The 25,967-nt window shown below is 32.2% G+C and overlaps 1 protein-coding gene across 1 annotated transcript; it reads right to left on the bottom strand.

Moving 5' to 3' along the window:
- Positions 1–709: 709 nt before the first annotated feature.
- On the bottom strand, positions 710–2,893 carry LOC121253963 (dof zinc finger protein 1-like). The gene is made up of 2 exons (XM_041153910.1): positions 2,669–2,893; positions 710–2,161 (listed from the first exon to the last, which is right to left on the bottom strand). Exons 1-2 carry the CDS (start codon positions 2,690–2,692, stop codon positions 1,280–1,282), a joined length of 906 nt encoding a protein of 301 aa, XP_041009844.1. The 5' UTR covers positions 2,693–2,893; the 3' UTR covers positions 710–1,279.
- Positions 2,894–25,967: the final 23,074 nt, after the last annotated feature.

Here is a 25,967-nt window from a genome sequence, read left to right as displayed (position 1 = left end):
GGGCTTTTTCTACCTCTTTTAAATATGAGGAAGAAGAGAATTATATGTATATATATATATATGTATATGTATATGTGGGGTGGGGTGGCATGGAAAGGGTAATTATCATTCATGGAAATGGAGCACAATTTGAATGAATGGGCCTTCGACCATGTGTGGCTACAAAAAGTAACCATCTGGTGAGATCGATCAGACACTGGTTCATGATTTCTAAGTTTTATTCAGACAACAAAAAAGGTGGGGAGACACTGTTACAGACAGATATATAAAAAAACTGCAAAAATGATAGGATTTTGTTGTTTTTTTCATTTTCTGGTTTTTTAATAAAGTGGTGTGGCATGTGAAGTAATCTTTCATGGGTCATACCTATATTTCATTCTGGTAGCTCTTCAGAATTCAGATCCTATTTGCTTGATGGAGGTGGTGCTTTAATTGAGTGGAAGAATCTCTTATACGACCCAGATAGTGCTGATAAAAGACCTGACACTACTTCTGGACCTGTTTGGCAAGCAAAAAGAGAAAAGGAGGAGAGAAAAAGAGAAACCTTTTTTCTGTAAAGGATTGACAGCCATCATTCCAACTCACTTTATTAATTCGAGGAAATATATAATTCATGCACATATATATAATAATTACATCAATTAATCAAGCCCACAAATCCCAGTACTCATGTACTGATTTAAAAATAATCAAAGTGATGAAGTCAAGGTTTCGTACATATTTTATAATAGTATTAATACTAGCGCGAGCTACATGGAACATATATTATTGATTTCTAGCAACTAGCAAGATCAGCCACATCATCATCATCATCATACAGTACGACTGAACAACTCAGCTTGTTTTGATAGAAGAAACATAAGATCAAGGAAGATAAAGGTGTGAAGCTAGCTAGCCAAGAACTAGAAGTCAGATTTCTCTTCTGACCAAATGCATGATCCCTAAAATAGAGATATCGATCGTTCTTAGCCTCGTGTTCGTTCCATCTTTTGAAGCCAACCTAAAATAAAGCTTCAAACATCCACATTGATCATGGTGCAAAGGAAGACAAGAAAGCAAAAGAAGTACAGCTAGAGCAAAGAAAAATAAGTGGAAAGAGGATGAAAAAAAAAAAAAAATAGATTAAAAAAGAAAGCATGTACCCTATTAATTTGTTAGTTTTGATTAACTCAAAACAAGTCACCCATCTGGCAGAAGAAAAACAAATTGAAACACAAACTCCTCCTGATCATCCTCGATCGTTCATCCGTTTCTCTTTCTGGGCTTTATTAATTATTATTTACCATGATCCTCCTAGCATTCCATTCCAGCAGCCAGTAGAATGATCAGCTCCTTGTCCTCTATTCTGCTCAAACTCGCTTGTGTTTGTTGGGACCTGTTTCAAATCCTCAATAGGAAACAAGAGCCTCGCACCAGTCTCTTGCACCCCTTGAAGAGTACTAGTACTACTCCCATACCCACCTGCTTCAAATCCCTCTAGAGAAAAATTCAGGGTTGGCTTATTGAATCCTTGCAAAGGGAACCCAGCTGTATATATGGTACTGGAATCGGACACAGACATGGGTATGAAGGAACTCAACCCTCTTGAAGTACCGATCCCAGTCTTGAGCAGTTCCATGGCTGAGAGTTGAGATGAAGAAGTAGTACAGGAGGAGCTAGGGTTTTGACGGTGGCTTTTGTTGTACTGGTCAGTAGTAGTAGTACTAAAGGGTAGATGATCCACATGATATTTAGATATGTTATTGTAGTCCTGATGATGATCAGTGGGTGGGTATGCTAGGTTAAGGTCTTGGCCCTGATGGATCTTAGGGTTTTGAGAAGCAGAGTGAGGGAAAGCAGCAGGTGGGGTCAGATCATCAGGAAGCTTCTTTGAAGATGAAGAAGCAGGTGATGATATTGTTGATGAGGAAGTAGTACTAGTTGACGATCTCTTGTTCTTCCTTGAACCTCCTCCAACAGGAACATTTCTCAAGGACCCACCTTCAGTCCAATACCTTCTACAAGTCTTGCAGAAGTATCTTGGCTGAGTGAGACTATAGTTATTGTAGTAACAAAACTTGGTATTAGTTGAATTGCACCTTGGGCAGTTCAAGGCTTGATCTTTTTGAGGTCTTGCCCTCACAGGCCTTGAACCCTCCATGGGTTTAACCACTCCAATTCCCTGAAATTACAACAAAAAAACACCAAGATAGGACAGGAAAAGGCCATAAGTTGATGATCAAAAACAAAAGTATCTGTCCCAGAAGAAGAATTTAAAAGACAATGAAAGAGAAAGAAAGCAGGAAACAAACAAGACAGAGAAAACAAGGAAGCCGCTTTACACTTTGAGGATTACATTCACACCAGAAATAAAAACAAATTATAATAACTTTTCTGGTTGCTTTATCAGATGGTGGAAAAAAGGAAGAAAAAGGTCAAGTACTTTCAAGAACAAAGCGAGAAAAAAAAAAGACAGCAACACAAATTCAAAGATTAGGGGGGAGGGGTCTGAGCTGAACAACATCACCTCATGGGAAAAAAAAAAAAGGTTGTGCTTTTAAAACAAGAAATCAGAGAGAAAATTTAAGAGCTCAAACCAAAATATCCTTTATTTAGCTTTGGAAACCCCAAGCCCAGAAGAAAATATCAGAATTTCTCAGAGGGGATAAAAAGAAAAAAGTCCTTTTACCTGTGGCCACTGAGCAGTATCCATGGATTAAGAGGGAGAAAAAGGAAGAGGAAAAGCTTTGGTCTTCCAAGAGATGAAAATCACCCGCTTTTCAAGCTGATTGTCTTAAAGCAATCCGGAACGCTAGACACGGTATATGTGGTGGTTCCATGTGTTGGCCAACTACATCTATTTCTCAGAGAGAGAGAGAGAGAGGGTAGTTTTGTCGTTTCGGCTCTTTCATTATCATTCCCCACAGCTTTTTTCCCCCCTAACCCCTAAGCATTTCTAGATCATCATATATAGGTTGTATGTGTAAGTTTTTTCCAGCGTATATATACGAGGTTTGAATAAGTGTGGATGATCTCAGTTTACTTTCTTTAGCAAACAAAGTTAATAGATCCATGAATAAATGCATAGATTTTATCGAACTAATACCAGATTTCACCAATGTTTGGAAAATGTAACTAATTAAAAATGAAAATTAATTTAGGATAAAAAGTGATCCGTACTCATTAAAATATGAGAAATGATAATTACAGTCGTGAGTGTGTAAGCGCCACGTAAACACTTTAAAAAAAAGTAAATAAATATAGAATTTATATGAAAATAATTAATTTTTTAATAATGAATCTCACTCTTATTCAATGCAACTGCACGATACTTATATATTTTATAATTATATATAATATTATTTAAGATATACGTATAGCTATATGTATATTTTTTATGAAAATTAGAATCATCATCTGTGTATAACACGCATGCAGTACAAAGTTACCATATAAACTTTGTTCTCGTACGTCCAGTTTAGTCAATCTTTGTAGGTGCTTTGTGCTCATGACATTGGACTTTAGTGGGTTCCTTTTTCTGACCAGAGAACGAGGAAGGCACTAGGATTCTTCCTCTTCTCACGTTCTCTTCAAGAATTACCGTTCAGTTCCAAGGCTAAATTTTTCATTTTATCATTTCTAGTTATATTTGTTACGTGACATGTTCTAAATTATTTCATATGTTAATCAGTACTTAAATGACAGTTAATTAGACCAGTATGCATTAGGGGTACGTGGCAGATAATGTTCGTCGCAGGTCATGTTCATGTCGTATCAAGTCATAGGTATTAGATTATAGGGATTAACCTGATCACAATCCGATTAATTAAATAAGTCAGATTCTAAAAATCTAATATGACCCATATGAAGAACTGATGATAGGACACAACCAACATAATTCATTTAATAATTAGCTTTTATTTGATTAATTTGAACATGACTTGTTTACCCGTTTCATATATATAAAAAGGGTTGAGCTGACCTGTATATTTATTTTGACTCAATTAATATAATTTCACATATAATACATGGATAACTATATAAATTATCATTTATAATTACAACTGGATTCATGATAAAATATTTTATAATTAATATCCAAACTAATAATATATAAAAAATAATATTTTACAAAATAATTAAGTAGTCAATATTAATATTAATATTACATCTCAACAACTATAAAGGCATATCAGATTAAATATTACTTATAGAATGTGAAAATAGAATTTAATCGTGTTATTCGAATTGATTGCGGGTTTCCCGGGTTGACTCACAATTTACTCGTTTATTAATTTTGTCTATTCGAGTAAATTTGTTTTCACTCATACCCAATTATATCAAACTCAAATCTATTTATTTCATATCGTATTCGTGTTGAGTTAACAGATTGTATCATATATTTTCATCTATAGTATACATGCATGTCACGTACATAACAAGTGCAAATAATTATGATTAATTAAACTCATTTATATCAAACTCAAATCCGCTTATTTCATATCGTATTCATATTATGTCAACAGATTGTATCATATATTTTCATTTATAGTATACATGCATGTCACGTACATAAAAAGTGCATATAATTATGATTAATTAAAGATAATAAAATCTATGATGTAAATTAAAAGGCATTTGATCTCTAAACTATTTATACATCACAAAACATCCCAAGTTCTTCCTCAACCCTAATAAAATTAAAGAAAGAAAACAAATAGGCAAGAAAAATGTTTAATAGACAAATGAGAATGAATCTAGAAGGACCCCACTTGCCGAAGAAAGTAGAAATATCAGAGAGTGAAACACACTAGGGTTGCCATGTTACCAAGAAAGCGACAAGACCAAAATCGTGGTGGATTTTGTATCATGGACTCAAAAAAACAAAATAAGTTTCAGAGGTCTCTAGTTGTGAAAATGACTGCTTCTAAAGCTGAGAGGTAGTCTCTCAAAGGAAAGCTATTGCATCCATCCCATCCCTATGAACATGTGTATGTATCAAATTAATTATGAACATGTGAATATAATATTTTTTTAATCATATATATCCACGCCATACCTAATATTCTTTTTGTCATTTTAGTATACATGATCTCTGTTCAATTGAAAATGTTTTTTTCAAAAAATAAAAATAATATTTTTTTTAATTTATTGCGGCTACGACTGTATCATCAAAACCGTGCATCGAAAAATATTATGAAGTGTAAGTCTGAGCTTGAGCATTACTTTATAGAAGATTTCGAGGCACCTAGTGAAACATTCCAAATATTAACTTGGTAGAAGGTTAATTCTGTCAAGTTTCTAGTCTTTTCCCAAATAGCCAGGGATTTACTAGTCATTCCTATCACTACGGTTGTCTCTGAGTTCTTGGATGCTTATCGAAGTTCATTGTCTTCGACCACCGTCGAGGCCTTCATTTGCACACAGAACTGGTTAAGTTCAACGCCCACTGGAGTAGATACCGTTGATGCCGAGAGTTATAGATTTGAATCAGGTAACTTTATGATTTTAATTGATTATTTACATAATTTTAGTGTTTTCATTATTTAATTTATAATTTATATGATTTTGTAGACTTAGATGTGAACCCTAAACTAATTGTGGATTACTGAAATGGACACACCGAGGGATGACTCCTTTATTGGTGAGAAACTTAATACCATGATTACCATTATGCAAAATTCGTCATAGTTAGAGGTGGAGGTGAGTACATAATATGTCTTATTTTATGTCATATATCACTTGAATAGTTTAGAAGTACTAAAGAAAATATAGTGCATCTGATCAATAAAACTTCATGCAAAAAAGTTAGAAATAATGATCGAGTCATCGACTCAAATGCATGGACTGTTAGGACTAATGTGGAGGATATAAATTATATTTTGGTGCTGTAAATTTAAATTTATTGTGAATTTGTAGTTTTAAATTTAAGTTTATTGTTTGCACACATTAAATCAACTATTTTGTATTGTAAAGGATTTAGTCATTGTATTTAAATTTTAGTTTTTAAATTTTAATTTTTTAACTTATTTTTTACAGCATTTTAGATTTTTTAAATTATTTTTTGACATTATTTTGTTCTTTTTTATAATATTTTTTTTGTATTAAATCAACTTCGATCGGAGCTCCCAGCTCTGATCAGAGTCGAACTCCGACTCCAATTGGAGTCGAAGTAGAAGAACATTTTGATCTCCGACCTCAATCGGAGTCAGAGGTCGGAGGTGGGCATTCCGACTCAATCAGAGTTGGAGCCCACCCCTAATTACAACAACCACACTGTGCAGCCACCGGTGGAGGCAGTGGAAGTCGAATGTGCACTTCGGCTTGTTGTCTTGAGATGTTTCTTGAAAAGTCTTGTATTCCCTTCCTCAAGATCATCAGTTAGGAAATCGAAAATATAGTAGGAAGACTGGCATCGGATGGATTGGATTGTGGCGGGACAAATTTCTTCACACGCACCTGTGGTGGCGCGTGGAGACCACGCATTGGTGGTTGTGAGATGTGGTAGGGCAAATTTGGAAAATCTTGAGGTGGGGAATCTACTGTTGAAGGCCACGCGTGGAGTAAGCCGTGTGTGAGCGTCACGTGCTGAGATTTTCGTCGCAATTCCACTTCATCTCAATAGATTGGCGGATGAAGAGTTGCATGGTGGGGCGCGTGTTGATAATTGGTCGTCGGAGTGTGTTAAATCTGACTAAAATAGAACCGGTGGAAAATAGAAAGAAAAAATACTATCACGAAAATATATATACAAATTAATATTAAAAAAGAAACGGAGAAGAAGATGGGAGCCCAGGTTCCACGTTCCGCTCGGCAAAACACTCGAAAATAATAAATAGTTTTTTTTTTCTAAAGTGAAGCCTAGGTGGTCAATTAATTTGCTCGCAATATAATGGTCTGGCATTGAGACCTGATAAAAGCAACACGTAATTAATGTTTATACTAACTATTTGGCTTCTCGATAATATGATCTAAAGGTCTTTTCTTTTTATTTTTTTTAAAAAAAAAAATTTAAACTAAAACTTATTGGAAAAAAAACATAATAATAATAATAAAGAAATTCATAATAGTTAAAATTTTTCTCTCTAAGTTTCCACATCATTCTAAAGTCTATAATCAGAAAGTTTTTTTTTAATGATATCATTCTGCCAAAAGTGTCAATATATGATACGACTTGTGAGATCGATATGAATAAAACACGAAATAATTGGGTTTGGGCATTATATAAATGGGTTTGAATCAAAACAATATGATATGGTAAAACACTATTAATAAACGAGTCAATTGCAAGCCAACACGTGTAACTCGCAATCAACTCGTATAACAAAAATAAATTCTACTTTTAAATTTTATAAATGTTTAGTCTTGTATGTATGTTTTTATTATTGGGAACAACTGATATTAATATTAGTATTTGACTAAATTATATCACAAACTATTATATATTTTTTTGTTCATATCTAGTTTTATTTTATGAAAATATTAGTTTTCGAGAATTGCTACAGTCATAAAGAGATATCAAAAAAGTAAATTCACAAGCTGACGTAGCTTCCTATGATAGGTTAGATCTACTTTACAATAAAAGTAGCTTCAGAATATAACATATAACATCAAACCACATTAATTTGTGTGATTACTTTTGTGGAATATTTTTGTAGCTAAAATATTACTCTATTTATATAGTTATTCTTGCATTATATATAAAATTATATTAATTTGGTTAAAAAATAAATATACAGATTAATTCAACCCATGTATATGAAACGGATTGAAGTGAATCAAGATAGTGAATTAAGATGAGATGAGTTGAGATGAGATGAGAGTTGAATAAAATATTGTTAGAATATTATTTTTTAATATTATTATTATTTTAAGATTTGAAAAAGTTGAATTGTTTATTATATTTTGTGTGAAAAGTTAAAAAAATTATAATGATGAGATGATATGAGATGAAATACTTTCACTATCTAAACGAAAAAACGGATTAAATGGGTCATGTCCAAGTTAACTAGTAAAAGTTAATTACTAAACGAGTTAAGTGATGTGTCATGCCACCCTTTAATTAAACGGGTCGGATTCGAGTTTTAGGATTTGATCCGATAATTAAACAGATTAGGTTTGAGTTAGACTCAAATAGTTTAACACTCATGACTTGACATGATACGGATAGGAATTACAAGGTTTTAATTTTAATCAGCCTTTTTTAATTAAAAAGGATTCAGATTTATTCAAGTTTTACCATATACTGATACGTATTATATCTATGACAATAATAAATATTTACACAATTTAATAACAATTACAAGGTTCTCCTAATATTTTTTTTTTTTTTTGAACAACCTAATATTCTAATTTCTAAGTATGAAAAAGAAAGGAACAGAGGAAAATAAAGAAAGTTATCTTGTACACGCGGCAGAAAAGCCAGTGCAACAAGAATGTCCCCACACAAAATAGCCAATAGGACCGCACAACGTACGTGTCTTGACATGAGAGAGAAGAGTGGCTCAAATCTTACCGCTGGGTGTATTGTCGAGTAATTTTTTTTTTTTAATTTTTTTAATATATTTAAATATTTTTAAAATTTAAAAAAGTTATAAAATAAAAAATAAAAAAAATTGACAAGCGATCAAATAGATGGAACGGTTAAAGTGGGAGGCATACTAATTCTATTCGAGATAGAATATTTAGAGAGAGAGAGAGAGAGAGAGATGGGAGTCGGGACCCATCCTATAAAATAGAGCGTGCGCATGTGAAGCCGTGCTTGAGAATCTATCATGACCGTCGATTCACGTCAGGTGGTCGGGGGAGGTTCGACGCACGTGGACGCCCTTGGTGCTGGTGCGTCACACGTCGGCTTCGCACCGTGATTCGTTATTCTTTAATCTTTATAACTTTCGCATAACAGAAATAATTCGGGACCTAAAAGGTGTCTCGAATTTTTTTATTTTTTTTTATCAAGTGATTAAGAAAGTATTTTTTAATGATATTATGAATTTTTTATTTTTTTAAAAAATATTTATGATGATTAAAAAAATACATAAAAAAATAAAAAAGTAAAATGTACTATTCGGTGAACTAATTCGGACTATTTTTTCAGTGGCTGTAGTAGAATTCTTCACATAATAAAAGTTGTATTCATAATTCTCACACTACATATTATTTCTTTATTTTTTTTTATCAAATATGTGGTATATAAAAAATAAGTAAAAAAATTCAATTAATTCAGAAATAATAAAACTAAAAAAAATTAAAAATAAATATAGTATATGATGTATAGAGATGATGAGTAGTAAAACTCTATTATAAATCTTTAATAAATATTATAATTTTTTTAATTCATAAATTTATTCTATTTTTAAATTTAAGATAATAATATATTATTATAAAATTGTGTAAAGTTTGTAAAATAAATTATCTAAATATCATTTTCTAAATGCATGTTTGAATTGGGTGAAGCTTGAGAGAGAGAGAGAGAGAGAGAAATAGTGGTTTCCTTTTTAAGAAAGAAGAAATGTATAAAACATTGACAATTAAACGTGATATCCATTAAATCATTAGTTTGATTTTGATTTAATGGGATAGTGTTTTCTTATTAATCTAATGTACCATCAACTCGAAAACTCAATATTAATAACTAACACAAATATAATTATAGCTCGATATGTCGATATGTCTTGTTCGTTTGTCTATGAAATCTTTTATACCGTTCTTAACAGCCATAAACTTTATTGTCACTATGCCAATCTAAAGAATTCCAAATTTAAATCTCACATTTTTAATCATTTTTACTTAAAAATAAAAATATGCATTCGCGTCGCGCGTATATATATATATATATATATATATTATATCTATAGTTAAGAAAGCATATTTTCAAATTAAGCGGGAGATTCATTAAGAAAGGCTATCATATCTTACACCTAGTTTAGATGCTGAGTTAAGATTAGATAAATTACAAATGGTTTGAGTTAAAATATTTTATGGGATTAAAAAATGATAAAGAAAAAGTTGAATAATAATATTATAAAATTAAAATATTGTTAGAATATAATTTTTATTTTAAGAATTTTTATTTGAAAGTTTAGGAAGTTGTAATAATTAAGTAATGATTAGATAAAAAAGTTAAATATTTGAAATTGAAAAATTTTTATATTTGTGGTGTTTGGATATTAAGATGAGATGGGATGATATGAAATCATCTGTATCCAAACCGGACCTTAATGTGATGTGCTTCCAATATTAATAAAAAGTAATCCATTTAGATCTGATTTGGATAGAGAGATGATTCCATCTCATTACATCTCAATATTCAAACACTTCAAACACAAACACTTTTTCAATTTTAAATATTTAACTTTTTCATTAATTATTACTTAATAAATAATGCTACTTCTCCTGATGATATGTCTTGACAAATTTTTTTTTTTTTTTTTACTTAGTGATTAAAGAATTATTTTTTTAATAGTGTTGTGATTTTTTTTAATTTTTAAGGATATAAAAAATATACAAAAAAAATAAAATAAAATAAAGAGGGCATTTAGCCTTCTCCGAACAACTTGTCGAGCTACACCTTCGATGGATATAGCACAACTCTTACTTAATTATTATAATTTTTCTAAATTTTCAAATAAAACATAAAAAATAATTCAATTTTTTTAAATTTTAAAATAAAAATTATATTAAAAAATTATATTATAACAATATTTTAATTTTATAATATTGTTATTTAAATTTTTCTCTCTTATTTTTTAAAAATTTATAAAATATTTTAATTCAAATTATTTTATTGGAAACATCTATATTTACTGTACGCGTCGATTCAACATACAAAAAATCAACATATTATAATACCATAAATTGAATCAATAGCCTCTGTCTTCCTCTTGAATTTTTAATATAGGAAAAATTTGTTTGAAGTAGCATTTTATTTAGATATATATTTATTGGGCATTTTTGTTAATAATATAACAGAATCGAGGTGATTTGATTGGGTAGAGCAGTGGGTTCACATCATGGGTCCCCCCTGTCTGTGGACCAAAGTCAAAGTGATACTTGATAAAGTCACAAAAGGTTAAATAAAAAAGAGAGGAATATTTTCTGTTCTTTTTTTTTCACACTTGCACTTCACTTCCGGGGCCTGACAAATAGTTGTCACGTGTCACACGTGCAAGACTGACATATGACAGTGGAGAGTGGAGAACTAAGCAATAAAATCACCCTTTATTTATTTTGATTCTCGTCCCACTCCTGATATAAATATAATAAGATTATTTCCATTGAAAATTCAGACAGGAACCCAATAATAATCGGCAAATAATATGGTTAGAAGATCCCCGTTAGATTTTAATTTTATAAAATTTCCTTTCTAGGCAATACATAGAGATATAAAATAGTTATAAAAAAATTTGTAGGTCGCTCATTTTCCTTGTAGATTGTACATTTCTTTCTTAAAATTTAAAGGATAATGATACTACTGTAATAATTTTAGAAGAATTCTATGCATCAGCTACTACTTACTTTTACACTTCACATCTATAATTTTTATTTTTTATTTTTTGTAGAATGTGAGATACTGGATGTAAGATAATGAATAATGACTGATGAGTTTAATTTTTCTTAATTTTAAAACTATTTTACAACTCACTTTACAATCAATCAATGCAAGTATGCCAATCCATTAAAAATAATTTAGTTTTACAAAACTACCCTCCATTTAATATAGAGTTGTAAACAAGTTGAAAGTTGATAATTTTCTAAATTTTATGCTAATTTCTTTTTGTTATTATTCAGATACCAATTCCATTATCAAACAAGGTTCTTCACTTGGCCTCTCCATGAAAAAATGATAAGTGTTATATCTATAAAGGGATCTTAAAAATACAAATTTACAAATTAATATGGCTTATTGTAATATGATAGATATACTTTATAATAAAACGAGGTTTATAATCTAACTTACTACGTCAAGCCACATTCGCTTCATGTAAATTTAATTTTGTATTTATTTATTTATTTTTTTTATAGCCAAGCATTTCTTTAAAAACATTCCTGGAACCATACTTGATAGCCATCAATATAATGGTTGGTCATAGCTTAAGTATAGTAGTAATGTTTAATGAGCGTGTACCACTTTTGAACATTGATTCTAGCTTCTAGTCCCATCAGCTTATGCCAGATTGTGTTGTTGGGAGTTTATAAGAACAACCAACCATGTTTATCATGCTCTAAGGTTCAGACCCACACACACAAGTTTCCTTGTCAAAAGGAGACAGCCTGTTTAAATTCCATTAGCATAATCAAGAAAGCATTCCTTTTGAGGCTCCTATCTTGTTACAATCTTTACAAGAAATAGACTAAGTAGGCTGGTTCAACTTAGTGGACCCACCAATTGAAGAAAATTACTAGTGGGACCTATCCATCAAGCATGAGGATGAAGGTACCTATATATATATATATATAATGCTTGTAAAGTTTTTATATCTTCTTCTGTATCATTGTTGCCTAACAACTAATCTTTGATTCATTAATTTAACTTTGGACCAATCAAAATAAAGCTTAGTGCTTTGATGACCCAACTAAGAAGTAATGCTGTTAATTTTCATAAAGAAGACAAATTCAATCCGAACCAGCAAACCTAACAGGTCAAGGCATATGTCCCAAACTTTGAAATTTTCCAGAAGAAAGAGAAAGATTAACCTATGCTTGTCTGACAAGGTTTTTCATACCCATCTTTTCAAGTCAAATTAGTAATCACCACAGAACATTCCCTTATTGAAAAATGAGAAAATTCCTACCCTAAAGCAGTTCAACCAGGCTCTTTTGTCCCCTGGGTTTGTAATACTCTCTGTAGTTCAAGTGTCAAGGGCTATGATTTTGAAATCAATCTCACTTACCTCGCGGGAAATGAAGAATACTGCTTTGTGTGCCAAGGCGGCAGGCTCAACAGTTGCATCAGCTTATTTAGCCACATACCTAGATTGCTTCTATAACATGCATAAATGCTTGTTACATCAATAAAAATACAGGGAGGAGTTTGTGAACAACAAGCATGATTTAGTGGAAGAACACTTCGTCGGTGCAACTATATAAAAATAACTACGAAACAAAAAGCATGCCCATACTGTGACACTTCCAATTTAGAAAATTATGGAGGACAGCCTTTCCCCCATAGAATGAAGGGCCCAACCAGTTCCATACACAGCATCACAAAAACAAAGTGGGGCATGTCGTGATTGTCTACTAGATACGGATGAGAAAGAAATACGTTACTTAAGTTACAAAAAGATCAAATATTACACATAAAACTGAAAAGGACCTTTACTCAAACAGGAGGGGTATAAAGTTTCACCAACCCCATCTTGGTGAATTTTTTTTTTAAAGTAAAATTAGAAGTTTGCAATTGGTTAAAATGCTTATGAGATTTCAGATTAATCGTTCAACTTGCATACATCAATGAGCTTATGGACTACCTTGATAAAGGATATAAATAATTAAATCTACCTCTTCCTATTAGTTTAAGTTTTTGGAATATGTGGTGATTTCACATGATATCAAAGCAGCAATCCTGAGTTCGAACCTAACTCTACATTGTACCCCATTTAATCAATTATTCAACGTGTTGGACCCACTTATTGAGGGAGTGTTAAGATATAAGTTAAATGATAAAATTTACGTCTTTATGTTAGCTTAGACTTTTGGGATAAGTGGTGATTTCACATGCATTGGGATATTGGGTTCCCTATAACGTTGATGTACACAATAAACCCATTTTTTAGTCCAAAATTTGAACCTGACTCTACATTATACCTTATTTAATCAAATATTCCATGTGTTAGACCTATTTATTGAGGAGGAGTGTTAACATATAAATTAAATAAAAAAAATCTACATTTTCCCGTTAGCTTAAACTTTTGGAATAAGTAGTAATTTCACATGCATTGGGATATTGGGTTCCCTGTAATGTTGGTGTACACCATAAACCCATTTTTTAGTCCTAAGTTCGGAGCTAACCCTACATTGTATCTCATTTAATCAAATATTCCACATGTTGGGCCCACTTATTGAGAGGCAAGGGAAAGTTAAAATATAAGTTAAATAATAAAATTTACATTTTCCCATTAGCTTAAATTTTTGGGATAAGTGGTAATTTCATATGCATTGGGATATTGGGTTCCCTGTAACGTTGATGTACACAGTAAGCCCATTTTTTAGTCCAGAGTTGGAACCTAACTCTACATTGTATCCCATTTAATCAAATATTCCATGTATTAGACACAGTTATTGAAGGGGAATGTTAAGATATAAATAAAATAAAATAAAAAATCTATCTTTTCCCGTTAGCTTAAACTTTTGGGATAAGTAGTAATTTCACATGCATTGGGATATTAGATTCCCTGTAACGTTGGTGTACACCATAAACGCATTTAGTCTTAAGTTCGGAGCTAACTCTACATTGAACTCCATTTAATCAAATATTCCACGTATTGGATCCACTTATTGAGAGGGAATGTTAAGATATAAGTTAAATAATAAAATCTATCTCTTCCATTTAACTTCAATTTTTGGGATAAGCGGTAATTTCATATGCACTGGGATATTGGGTTCCCTATAACGTTGATATACACAATAAGCCCATTTTTTAGTCCAAAGTTGGAACCTAACTCTACATTGTACCTCCATTTAATCAAATATTCCACGTGTTAGACCAACTTATTGAAAGGGAGTGTTAAAATATAAATTAAATAAAAAAAATCTACATTTTCCTGTCAGCTTAAACTTTTGGGATATGTAGTAATTTCACATGCATTGGGATATTGGTTCCCTGTAATGTTGGTGTACACCATAAACCCATTTTTTAGTCTTAAGTTCGGAGCTGACCCTACATTGTACCCCATTTAATCAAATATTCCATGTGTTGGGCCCACTTATTGAGAGGAAATGTTAAGATATAAGTTAAACAATAAAATCTATCTCTTCCTATTAGCTTAAACTTTTGGGATAAGTTCAGATGTACTGGAATATTGGGTTCCTTGTAATGTTGATGTACACAATAAAGCCACTTTTTAGTCCATAATCAATTTTTTCTAATACATTCAATTCAAGGCAATCTTTTCAAACAAAATGACCAGACGGGAAAACTTAACTTTTAATTGGTATAATAAACAAGATATTTGGATCAGTACACGCATATAACTATGGAATCAACTTGGCAGCTTGAAAGATTCTGCCCACATATTCTCATATTATATGTAGCTTCCAACACTATCAAAAGGCACACTGACTCCCTTTGTAGAATAACATGACCTATTTAGATAATCAATATAAGAGTTGTGTGTGAATATTCTCTCCCACCAAAGAACAAAAACCTAATATAAATAGTAATTTGGATCACTATGATATATGCTTCAAAACTATCAAGTAAACTTGGCCCCACAGTGAAAACTGGAGCCTCAAATGACTTTTTTAGTCAGTTAAACTTTGGTTGCCTCGAACATAAAGAAATCAACAGAGCAAGAGTTAAAACACTAACATAACATACAAACATTACCTCCCAGTAAAGTTAGTTGTAGTCTGCGCAGTGTCAAACTCCAAATTCTTGCAAACCAAGCAATCAGCAATTCTTTGGAAACATTTTGCAGCTTAGACAATCTCCTCCATGTTTAGAGGGTTTTGAATGAACCTCCCATTGAATTTGGTGTACCTTGACAAAGCCGATTCTCATTAATTTTCAACCGGAAAGTATAGAGTATTTTAAATGACCTGCAAGTATACTACAATTTAGCCTCTATGACACTATTTCCTCTTATCAAAAATAAAGTATCCTATCTCAGCCACCAGCACTGCCTGGATTTTGATGTGATGCAAGCCCCGTGAAATAGAGTCCAATACAATGGTATTCCTACATTTCATGATTGTATTTAATGAGACCATGCTTATGCATGACAAATTCATGATCTATGAGATAAAACAACAATTTGAATTACTTGGGAAAATCTGGAAAATGCAATGTGGGGGAAGATAATGGTAGATAGAAAATATTGCAGCATATGATTGGCATGAAACAAGCAATTTATCTAATTATAAATTGGTAATATAAAATTATTTAATTATCAATTGGTGATATAAAATTAAATGGACAAGCATGCAGTTCTATGGTGATTGTCGTTCAGATACTTTTTGGCACGTATGAGCATTGATGTTTATGAGATGTCTAGTAGAACAGGCAACAAGATAGAAGAGGACCTTATCTAAACAAGCAACATATATGAATTCAAGAACCAAACCTTCGAAAGATCAGAAAAGCTCAAGATTTCATCGCCGATGGGTGCCAAACTCCTAATTTGTTTTGGTATCTTCCTTCCATGTTGCTATGTTGCAAATAATTGTATGCAAAATATAATATCCGAGAAGGGTCGATTTATTTTTCATTGATCCATGAAACATAAGTACAATCTGTACGAAAATGTTCAATCAGCACAAACTATTTTGTGCAATCAGCACATACAGATTTATTTTTCATTGATCCATGAAACATAAGTACAATCTGTATGAAAATGTTCAATCACCACAAACTATAGGAGTCTAGTAGAACAGGCAACAAGATAGAAGAGGATCTTATCTAAAGAAGCAACATATATGAATTCAAGAACCAAACCTTTGAAAGATCAGAAAAGCTCAAGATTTCATCGCCGATGGGTGCCAAACTCCTAATTTGTTTTGGGATCTTCCTTCCATGTTGCTATGTTGCAAATAATTGTATGCAAAATATAATATCCGAGAAGGGTCGAAATCTTCAATCAGCACAAACTATTTTTAAGTATATTCCAAAAAATTTCGCATTTCTTTCCGAGGATTTGGTCTAATAACACAGATAGAAAATAGCAGACAACTAGTTTAACATTAAAACAAAATGCAGCAGCTAATAGTATGCCAGCATTGGCTAACAGAGAGTACGACAATTACTATCAATTCCGTATACACTCTCCACTAAGCTCTTTATATCCCAAGCTAAAATTTCTGAATCCATGCTTCACATTATACAAAAGTCCTTACTCAGAAACAAAAGGTGGGATTGCCATTTCGATAGGCATGGATTTAACTCCAGCAGAAGAATAGAAAACAAAAGGACGAGAAAAAAAAAAAAAAAAAAAAAAAGCAGCTCGAGTTTTCATATATGTCATGGTCTCTCAAAAAATAAAAAATAAAACCCAACTAAAATCCGATTGTTTCCTATTATTTCCAGCATTCCTCTCATCAGAACCAAACAGAGCAATAAGTAAAGCAAATACTTTATCAAACCCAAGATGACAGCCTTCCATAACGAAAATGGGGGAAAAGTAAACCAAATCCTGCTCGAATCTGAAACGCAGTTTCAATATAGCCGGGGAAATACTTGTCAAAAAAATATAGCCGGGGAATCGAAAACATCTCAAAGAAGTTCCCAGATTGAAGATATAGGGATTGAAATTAGGAGGTTACCGAATCGGACAACTGGTGGATTTCCAGCCTAGTCATGAACTTGGGCGAGTCATAGCATTCTTGGCTCTTTTGCAAACAAACGTGTGATTTACAATAATATGTTAGTTGTATTCTACAATTAAAACAGTTTTGGAATACCGATTTGCCGCTGTCTCCTCATTTCTATAGCTCATTTTCTTCTATTCTACTTAATTTAGGAAAAAAAAAAAAGGAAAATATATTCAAAACAAAATTGTAAAAACACAAAACAATAAAGATTGAAATCCTAATTTTTATATATATATATATATATATATATATTTATGTTTTTATTTTCTTAATAAACCACATAATATCATATGAATGAAGATGAGCGGTATAACTGAGGTGGCATAATAACATTTCTTTTAAAATAAGATTGATCACATTAAATCAAATAGTTCTTCTACTTATTATATGTACACCACACACCTGTTAAATATAAAAAAAATTAAAAAATAGAAAATAAAAATAATTGTGTGATAAATGGTTGATGATTAGAATTTTTTTTAAATCAAATATTTTTATATAAAACAAATGTTTTTCTTATAATTAATATCAGTTATTTACGACATAAGAATTTCTATTAAACTTTTTGTCCATCCATGTTAATCGAAAAACATAATCCAATAAAAAACTGTAACGTATCGACCTTGATTTGTTAAAAATAAACAAATCAAAATTCTTTATAGGAAATAAAAATAATTACAATAAAAACAGTTTTCATAATAAAAATGAAAAATTAATTAAATTAATGAAGAGCAAGGACGAATGGTGTTGAATTCCACCTTATCGCTCTTGTAGGGCTGTGCAAAAATCCAACTCCACATCATCGGAATCAAGAAATTTTAGCATTTAACGTTGGAGTGGAGTTAGATTTGTTTGTTTGATCGACTCCGCTCCAATTCCGACATTACCTTCTATTCTGAATTAGATTTTGACCCTTGATTTCGATTTCAAATCAATAAAAATATATATTGTTTATATATATTAATCATATATACTCATATAAAAATTTAGAAATTATATAATTAAATTTAAAAATATTAATAGACTAATAATCAATGTCATAATTATTAAAAAATAATATTAATAGACTAATAATCAATTATATGTACACACTACACATCATAGTGTCATTATCATACATATTACATATATTGGGGTAGATGAAACTTAACGAGTTAATAATGAGTCATGTACTACGTATAATGTATATATTGTAAGATTATTAATTTATTATCTAGATCCTAATATAGTCATATGTAACAAGAATTCAATACAATATTTAGCTTATATTTGAGTGATTGGTTATGTTTCCTATTTGTAATTTATTCGGTAGTGAATGATTGGATGATAGATATTGATATTAGACTATGATGGCTCATGGTTGCTCTTATTTGTTAGTTGTTATTTGAGGCTTTGGTTGTTAACTTGGGAATTGGCTAAATGATTGAATAATCATTTTATTATTTTTAATTGATTTGGGAGTCGGGACTCTAATATGAAATTATAAACGGTAAGATATCGATAATAGCCTAATGGGCCAAGTGTATATTTTAATTTCTTTAAATTTTTATTTTTGGTTTTCTGGTTTGCCTAACACATGAAATCTTCTTACTTATACTTTTGGTTTTATCATATCTAATTTTTTTTTTTCTTTTTGTAATGTTTTTAAAAAATCTGAAACTTGGAAGCATATAAAAAAAAACGATCTATTATATGTAAAGTCTTATTTAAGAATAGGATAAATATGATGAGCAAATAACAAAGTGACGTGGGCTGTAAGACGAGTAAAGATCCGACCTTGTGAGAATTTCACTCATTGAGATAATTCGATTTAACCTTATTTAAAATTGGTATCAAAGCCTATGCTGCTTGTTTTTGCCCATGTGAATAAGATTACATATGTGATAGTTTGAAATGAGTTTAAAAGCATGTTATTAATGATATGCCATGATCTATTGTGTTTCAGATTTTTCATTAGAGGCTATGATATGACATGTTTAAGATTGAAGTATTTACATGAAAATGATCTTTATAATGTCAAAAACATATCTATTAATTTTGGTGAAATTTCGTTGCATATAGAAGAAGAAATTTGAGACCCTAGTTTTAAAACTTCTTGTTTGGACCTTGACTTTGAACCAAGCTTTAGCCAACCAAATCTAATGTTTTGGTAATAATTTTTCTATGGTTAGAAAGTTGGGTTCACTAGATTTAATTTGATATATCATATGCGTAATTTGGACTTCATATGATAAGTTATGATCGATTGAACATGGCTGCTCGAAATCGAAAAAAACTAATTTTTTAGCTCGAGGAAGAAGACGATGAACAATGTTATGTTTTCCAGTTCCACTCTCGGTAAGAGAGAGTGTAGTCTACCCATCCAATTGGCTCCTTTTTTAATCACTTTACTGACACAAATACACATTAAGATGACTGAATTTTGAGTTTAGAAGTCTCAAAACACCATGAGCGGAGGAGGTGATGTACACTCTTCGTCGCGGCAAGTGAAACAGAGGCAAAACAGCCTCTAGAGCAAAAATGAATTCCACACGAGTTGGCGGCGTGTATGGGCACATGCAGAGGATTTTGATGCCTTTTTTTGACACCTCCAGCACGTGTAATCATGTGTTGGTATCTAAAGTTGATTTCTAATTTTTTTTTATTGAAATAGAGAACCAAATTTTTTTTTTAAAAAAATGATTCGGGACCTTTATTTTTTTCATACTTCCTCAAATCCAATTTTTCTATATTATGTGATATTTATATACATTAGTTATGGATTCTCTATCCATTGAACCATCATGCATACCAGTATGATTTTTTTTATTTTTTATTTTTTATAAAAAATGGATAGAGTTGATATTGGTAATTTGTTGGGATCATGTATAATGTAGGTATGTATTTTTATGTGAATGGATAAGGTGTAACTTATAAGTATATCGATGACGTGGCATCCCTATTTATTTATTATTTTTCCTAGAAAATTTGTAGTAGGATTTTCTTTGGAAATGTAATATTGGGATGTAATTTTATTGTTGAGGCCACGTAAAGAGATGTGTCTCACGTCTATCGATATACTTTAAAGTCATCTTAACATAATGCACCAAATTACTAATGTGGCTTCGAGTGAAGCCTATGTGCTATGTGTTTAGCGCAATAATTGTTATTTTTTCATATTTGATGAATGTATTATATGTGCATGAGTTTTGAGGATTAAAAAAAAAATCCTCTATAAATTTTATTCAAAATTAATTAGATATGACATTTGGAATTACATAGTGAGAGATGATTATTAGCTTTTTGCGAAATTTTTCGATCTCACTATATAGGAAGGAATTCTATGGTTTAGTTAGATTTTGGAATAAAATTAAATGTGTGCTAATGTCAATCTCGCGCAATGAATGTAGTGATGGATACTAAGAACGTAGTTGTTGACCTTACTAAAGGAGAGAAATTGGATGGAACCAACTATGACATATGGCATAAAAAAATTCAATATCTACTTAATGAACAATAGGTCTTTAAAAATCTGTCTCACCTGATGCTACAACCTGATAAATGGAATACTTCCTAACATTGTTGTGATATGAAAGCCTATCAGACTTGGGCAAAGAAAGATCGGCGTGCTCACTTTACCATGCTTAGCAGCATGCACAATGATCTTATTGGAGAGTTTGAGAACTGCCCAGGATATGTGGAACCAACTGAAAATCACCTCTAGGGGGATATCAGCTACTAGGGTCTGTGCTTTCACTTTGAGGTTTGAGCAATATGTTATGGACCCTAAACATACCATGACTGAGCATTTGAGGTCGATGTTTACCTTGATAAGTGATCTAAAGGCTGTTGGCAATAATCTCACTGATGAACAACAAGTTACTGCTATGATACGATCTTTGCCCGAGTTAACTTGGAGGCAAATGAAACTTGTTTTGACACACAATGAGAATATTAAGACTTTTGCTGATACATCTCACCATTTGGAGCTGAGGTGGAGCGGATATATGCGCACCATAATATCCTACTTGTTGCCCAAGCTGGGAAGCGTAAGGCATTCAGGCCTAAGCGCAAGTAACATGAGAGATCTGCTGGACCGGTAAATAGTCATAGGCCAAGGAATGGAAAAGTAGCAAAGCACCATAGAGGCAAGCATGCTGGCAAGGACAAGTCTAAAAGGAAGTGTTATAACTATGGAAAAGTGTGACACTTTGCTCGTGAGTGCACTGAGGCAAATAAGGTATCCCCTAAACACAACTCTCTCATTACTTATGTTTGTTCACATATTTTTGTTGCTCATTCAATTCTTAAATAGATTGTAGACACAGGAGCAATCAATCATGTAGCTCGAGATCGAATTGGGTTCATAGATTATAGAAGAATACTAGTTGGCAGACAGTACATTATATTGGGTAACGGAACTCGGGAGGAAGTGCTTAGAGTTGGCACCTACCAACTCAAGATGCGTTCGGGGTGCTTATTACTTCTTCATGATGTGCTACATGCACCTGGTGTTCAATGTAATCTATTTTCAGATATTTCTATATTGGAATTTGGTTTTACTTTTCATTTTGATGGCCCTTAGTTGGACTTTTATTTGGATAAGGTTTTGTATGGACATGGATTTCTTTCGAATGATTTCTTTATGTTGGATTTAGATAATTTCTCATTTTCTTTTATGGTTTCAAATGATGATGATGTTGTTTCTAATTCATTGAAATGACATGCTAGACTAGGCCACATAGGAAAAGATAGAATGGTTATATTAGCTAGAAAATGTCTATTGGGGTCTCTCGTTAATGTCAGCCTACCTGTGTGTGAGCTTTGTTTAGCTAGTAAGATTTGTAGGAAGCATTTTGGAAAGATTCCTAGAACATCTTATTTTTTAGAGCTAGTCCATTCTAATATTTGTGGACCTATGAATGTGAAGGCACGCAATGACACCTCTTATTTTCTCACCTTTATAGACAACTATCACGTTTTAGTCTTGTCTATCTGATCACTCATCGCTTTGAAATACTAGATTGCTTCAAGCGCTTTGTGGCTATGGTTGAGAATTAGAAAGAAAGGAATTTAAAAATTCTACGAACTGATCGTGGTTTAGAGTACTTGTCTAAAGAGTTTCAGGGATTATGTGAGCAAAAAGGGATACGCAGACAATTAATGATTCCTGGCACACCAAAACAAATGGTGTTACGGAAAGGAGAAATCATACCTTATTAAAAATTGTTCGATCAATGATGGCGCAAGCTAACCTCCCATTATCTTTTCGGGGGAATGCTCTTCTAGCTGCTGCTTACATTTTGAACCGTGTGCCTTCTAAGTTCGTTCCTTCAACCCCATATGAATTATGGAGTGGCACAAAACCAAATTTGAAACATTTGCAGCCTTGGGATTCTGCTGGTTATGTTCACACCACTTCTCATAAATATGGAAAACTTAGCCTTAGAGCAAATAAGCATATCTTCATAAGATATTCAGAGACCTCAAAGGGCTATGTAATGTTTGGTGAACATCCTAACAGAAGGATGACAGAAATAGAGTCACGTGATGTCACATTTATCGAGAATGGTTTTTCTAATATTGGTGAAGCAAAGAATGATCTTGAACTTTTTGAGTTGTAAGAACTTGAGAGAGTTACACAATCTTTAGGCAAATGTGGAGATTATCACATCCTAGAATCGTAAAAGATAGTAGAATTGACTTGCCTCCTAGTGAGAGTATACTTAGAATGTAACTTACAAGAGTCTCAGTTATGTAGAAGTGAACGTAGAACCATTCCTCGTCGTCGTTTTGAGATTGAAGGAGAATCTTTCATGTGTGCTTTGTGTGACTTTGATAAACATTCTTCTTATGAGGAAGCATTAAGTTCACCTACTTCAAATAAAAGGCTAGTTGCTATGAGAGATGAGATGAGTTCTATAGCAAAGAACCAAGTTTGAAAGTTAGTTGATCTTCCACATAGGCGCAAATCTATTGGAAACAAATGGATTTTAAAAATTAAGCATCTGACAGATAGATCAATTAACAAGTATAAGGCCCGACTCATGGCGAAGGGCTATACTCAAAGAGAGGATATAGATTATGAAGAAATATTCTCCTCTGTGGTGAGATTTGCTTTCATTCGCCTTATTCTAGTTATAGTTGCACATCTAAATTTGGAATTTTTCTAAATGGATGTGAAAACTGCATTTCTCAATAGAGAACTAGACGAGGAGATCTATATGGATCAGCCTGATGGTTTTGAGGTTGAGGGACAAGAGCGCAAAGTATGCCAGTTGAAACGTTTTATTTATGACTTTAAACAATCGTCTAAACAATGACACTTCAAATTTCATGAGGCCATTACTTCAATTGGCTTTGAAATGCTAGAAGAAGATCATTGTGTGTATGTCAAACATACAGGAAAAAGTTTTTTAATTTTTTCTTTGTACGTGGATGACATCTTATTAACTGGAAATGATATGCAGATAATTGTTACTACAAAAGAGTGGTGTTCATCTATTTGTGAGATGAAGGACATTAATGAAGCAAATTATGTGCTAGAAGTTAAAATTTCAAGAGATCAATCTAGGAAGCTTTTTGGTTTGTCTCAAGAGACTTACATTAAGAAAATTCTAGAACAATTTCATATGCACAATTCCAAACCTATAGACATTCTAATTGAGAATGATTATACTTTGAGTCTAGAATATTGTCATAAGAATGATGAGGAAAAGAAAGGAATGACCAAAGTTCCTTATGCAAGTGCAATTGGAAGTCTAATGTATGTTATGTTGTGTGCATGACTTGACATTTGCTTTGCAGTTGGATTAGTTAGTCTTTATCAGAGTAACCCAGGACCTGTTCATTGGCAAGCAGTTAAGAAGATTTTTCGATATCTTTGTAGGACAGCAGACCTTGTTCTTTGCTACCAGAGTGGAGACGTGAGACTGAAGAGTTATAACAATGCTGATTGGGTTAGTGATAAAGATGAGTGAAAATTCACGACGAGTTACGCATTTATGCTTAGTGGGGGAGCTATTTCTTGGTGTAGCAAAAAACAATTATGCATTGATTTGTTTACGATAGAGTTAGAGTACGTTGCTTGTTCAACAGCTGTACAAGAAGCTGTTTGGTTGAGGAGATTTTTTCAGCGCCTAATGGTTACGGCTCTTGCAGGAAGCCGTTAAAATATACAGTGATAGTATAGCAATTTTGGCATATGCTAAGGATCCTAAATAACATGGCAAAACCAAACACATAGATATTCATTTTCATTACATTCGAAATGTTGTTGCGCGAGATGAGGTGATCCTACAACATATCTCTACTAGCAAGATGATAGCTGATCCTCTCACTAAGGCTACTAGTAGAAATGTTTTCCAAACTCATGTTAGGAGTTTGAGACTTCATCAGATTTGATATATGTTGTATTAAGGATACCTTGGAGTTTATTGTATATTTAACATTGTTAGTATCTATTGCAATTAGATTGTTGTGTTTATCTCATATTATTAAATAATTGATACTAAGCGAAAAACACACATTATAAAGAAGTCACCAGGCAAAGATCAGTCCACTCACATGGATGATCACCTTGGCGCTTGAGTAGCGAGCAAGATGAGACAAGTTGATTACTTTGGCGCTTAGAAAATGAGCTAGTAAATATCTTAATACTTTGGAGTATTTAAGATAAATTTAAAGAATGTCGCCTTAGCTTGACTAAGATGAGACTTACAAGAGTCGTATATGAAGTATTTGCACAAATTCATAAAGCTTGATTAAAGTGGGATATGAGATATTAGACAGGTGCTAGATGAGTGATTGTGCTAAGAAATTCAAGTTAGAGCGCCTTTGTAATGACTAGACTAAGATTCCTACGGTGTTTGAATGTGACAAGCCCAATTAAGTGGGAGTTTCATCGTAACGTACATTTCATATTGTATGTGCTGTAGATGACCATATGAGGGAGTGATTGGATGGGTCCCTGCTCCATCACTATGTGAACCCTAATGGATCATTAAATGATCTATTCATATGCCATTAAACCTAAAACTCTGTCATGAAATGAAAACTTAATGTTGCTACTTTAGCATGTTTTCTTATGACCACGAATAATACGGTCTTGTGGAACATGTCTAGGAAATCAATTAAGTCTAACTGAATTGACATGAGTGTCTAGGAAAGACTGTTTAAATTCTTACTTGTTATTTTGTCTCATAGCCCGGGCGATTGTGTCATTTTGACTCGATATAATCATGAGCATATTATATATGTAAAATCAAGAATTGCTTTGAGTTATAAACTTGTGAGGGATTAAGGACACTTGATCTAGTGAGATCAAATAATCTGGGGCATAGACGAGATATAATGAGTGATGTACTATGTTAGTATTATTGTGACTTAATATAGTACTCATACCTTTTGTCTTCTTGTCAGATCGCTTGCTTCATTTTCTGTATAAGGGATAATTGATTAAGAGAACATGAAAAAATTGTTAA

This window comes from Juglans microcarpa x Juglans regia, chromosome 3D (genome assembly GCF_004785595.1).
Source record: "Juglans microcarpa x Juglans regia isolate MS1-56 chromosome 3D, Jm3101_v1.0, whole genome shotgun sequence".
NCBI lineage: Eukaryota > Viridiplantae > Streptophyta > Magnoliopsida > Fagales > Juglandaceae > Juglans > Juglans microcarpa x Juglans regia.
This window is presented reverse-complemented; position numbering and strand designations above follow the sequence as displayed.

Excerpts from the sequence above, each read along its gene's own strand:
- LOC121253963 (XM_041153910.1), bottom strand. The coding sequence starts at position 2,692 with ATGGATACTGCTCAGTGGCCACAG. Across the intron at positions 2,162-2,668 it reads ATACTGCTCAGTGGCCACAG|GGAATTGGAGTGGTTAAACC; the intron begins GTAAAAGGACTT and ends TTGTAATTTCAG.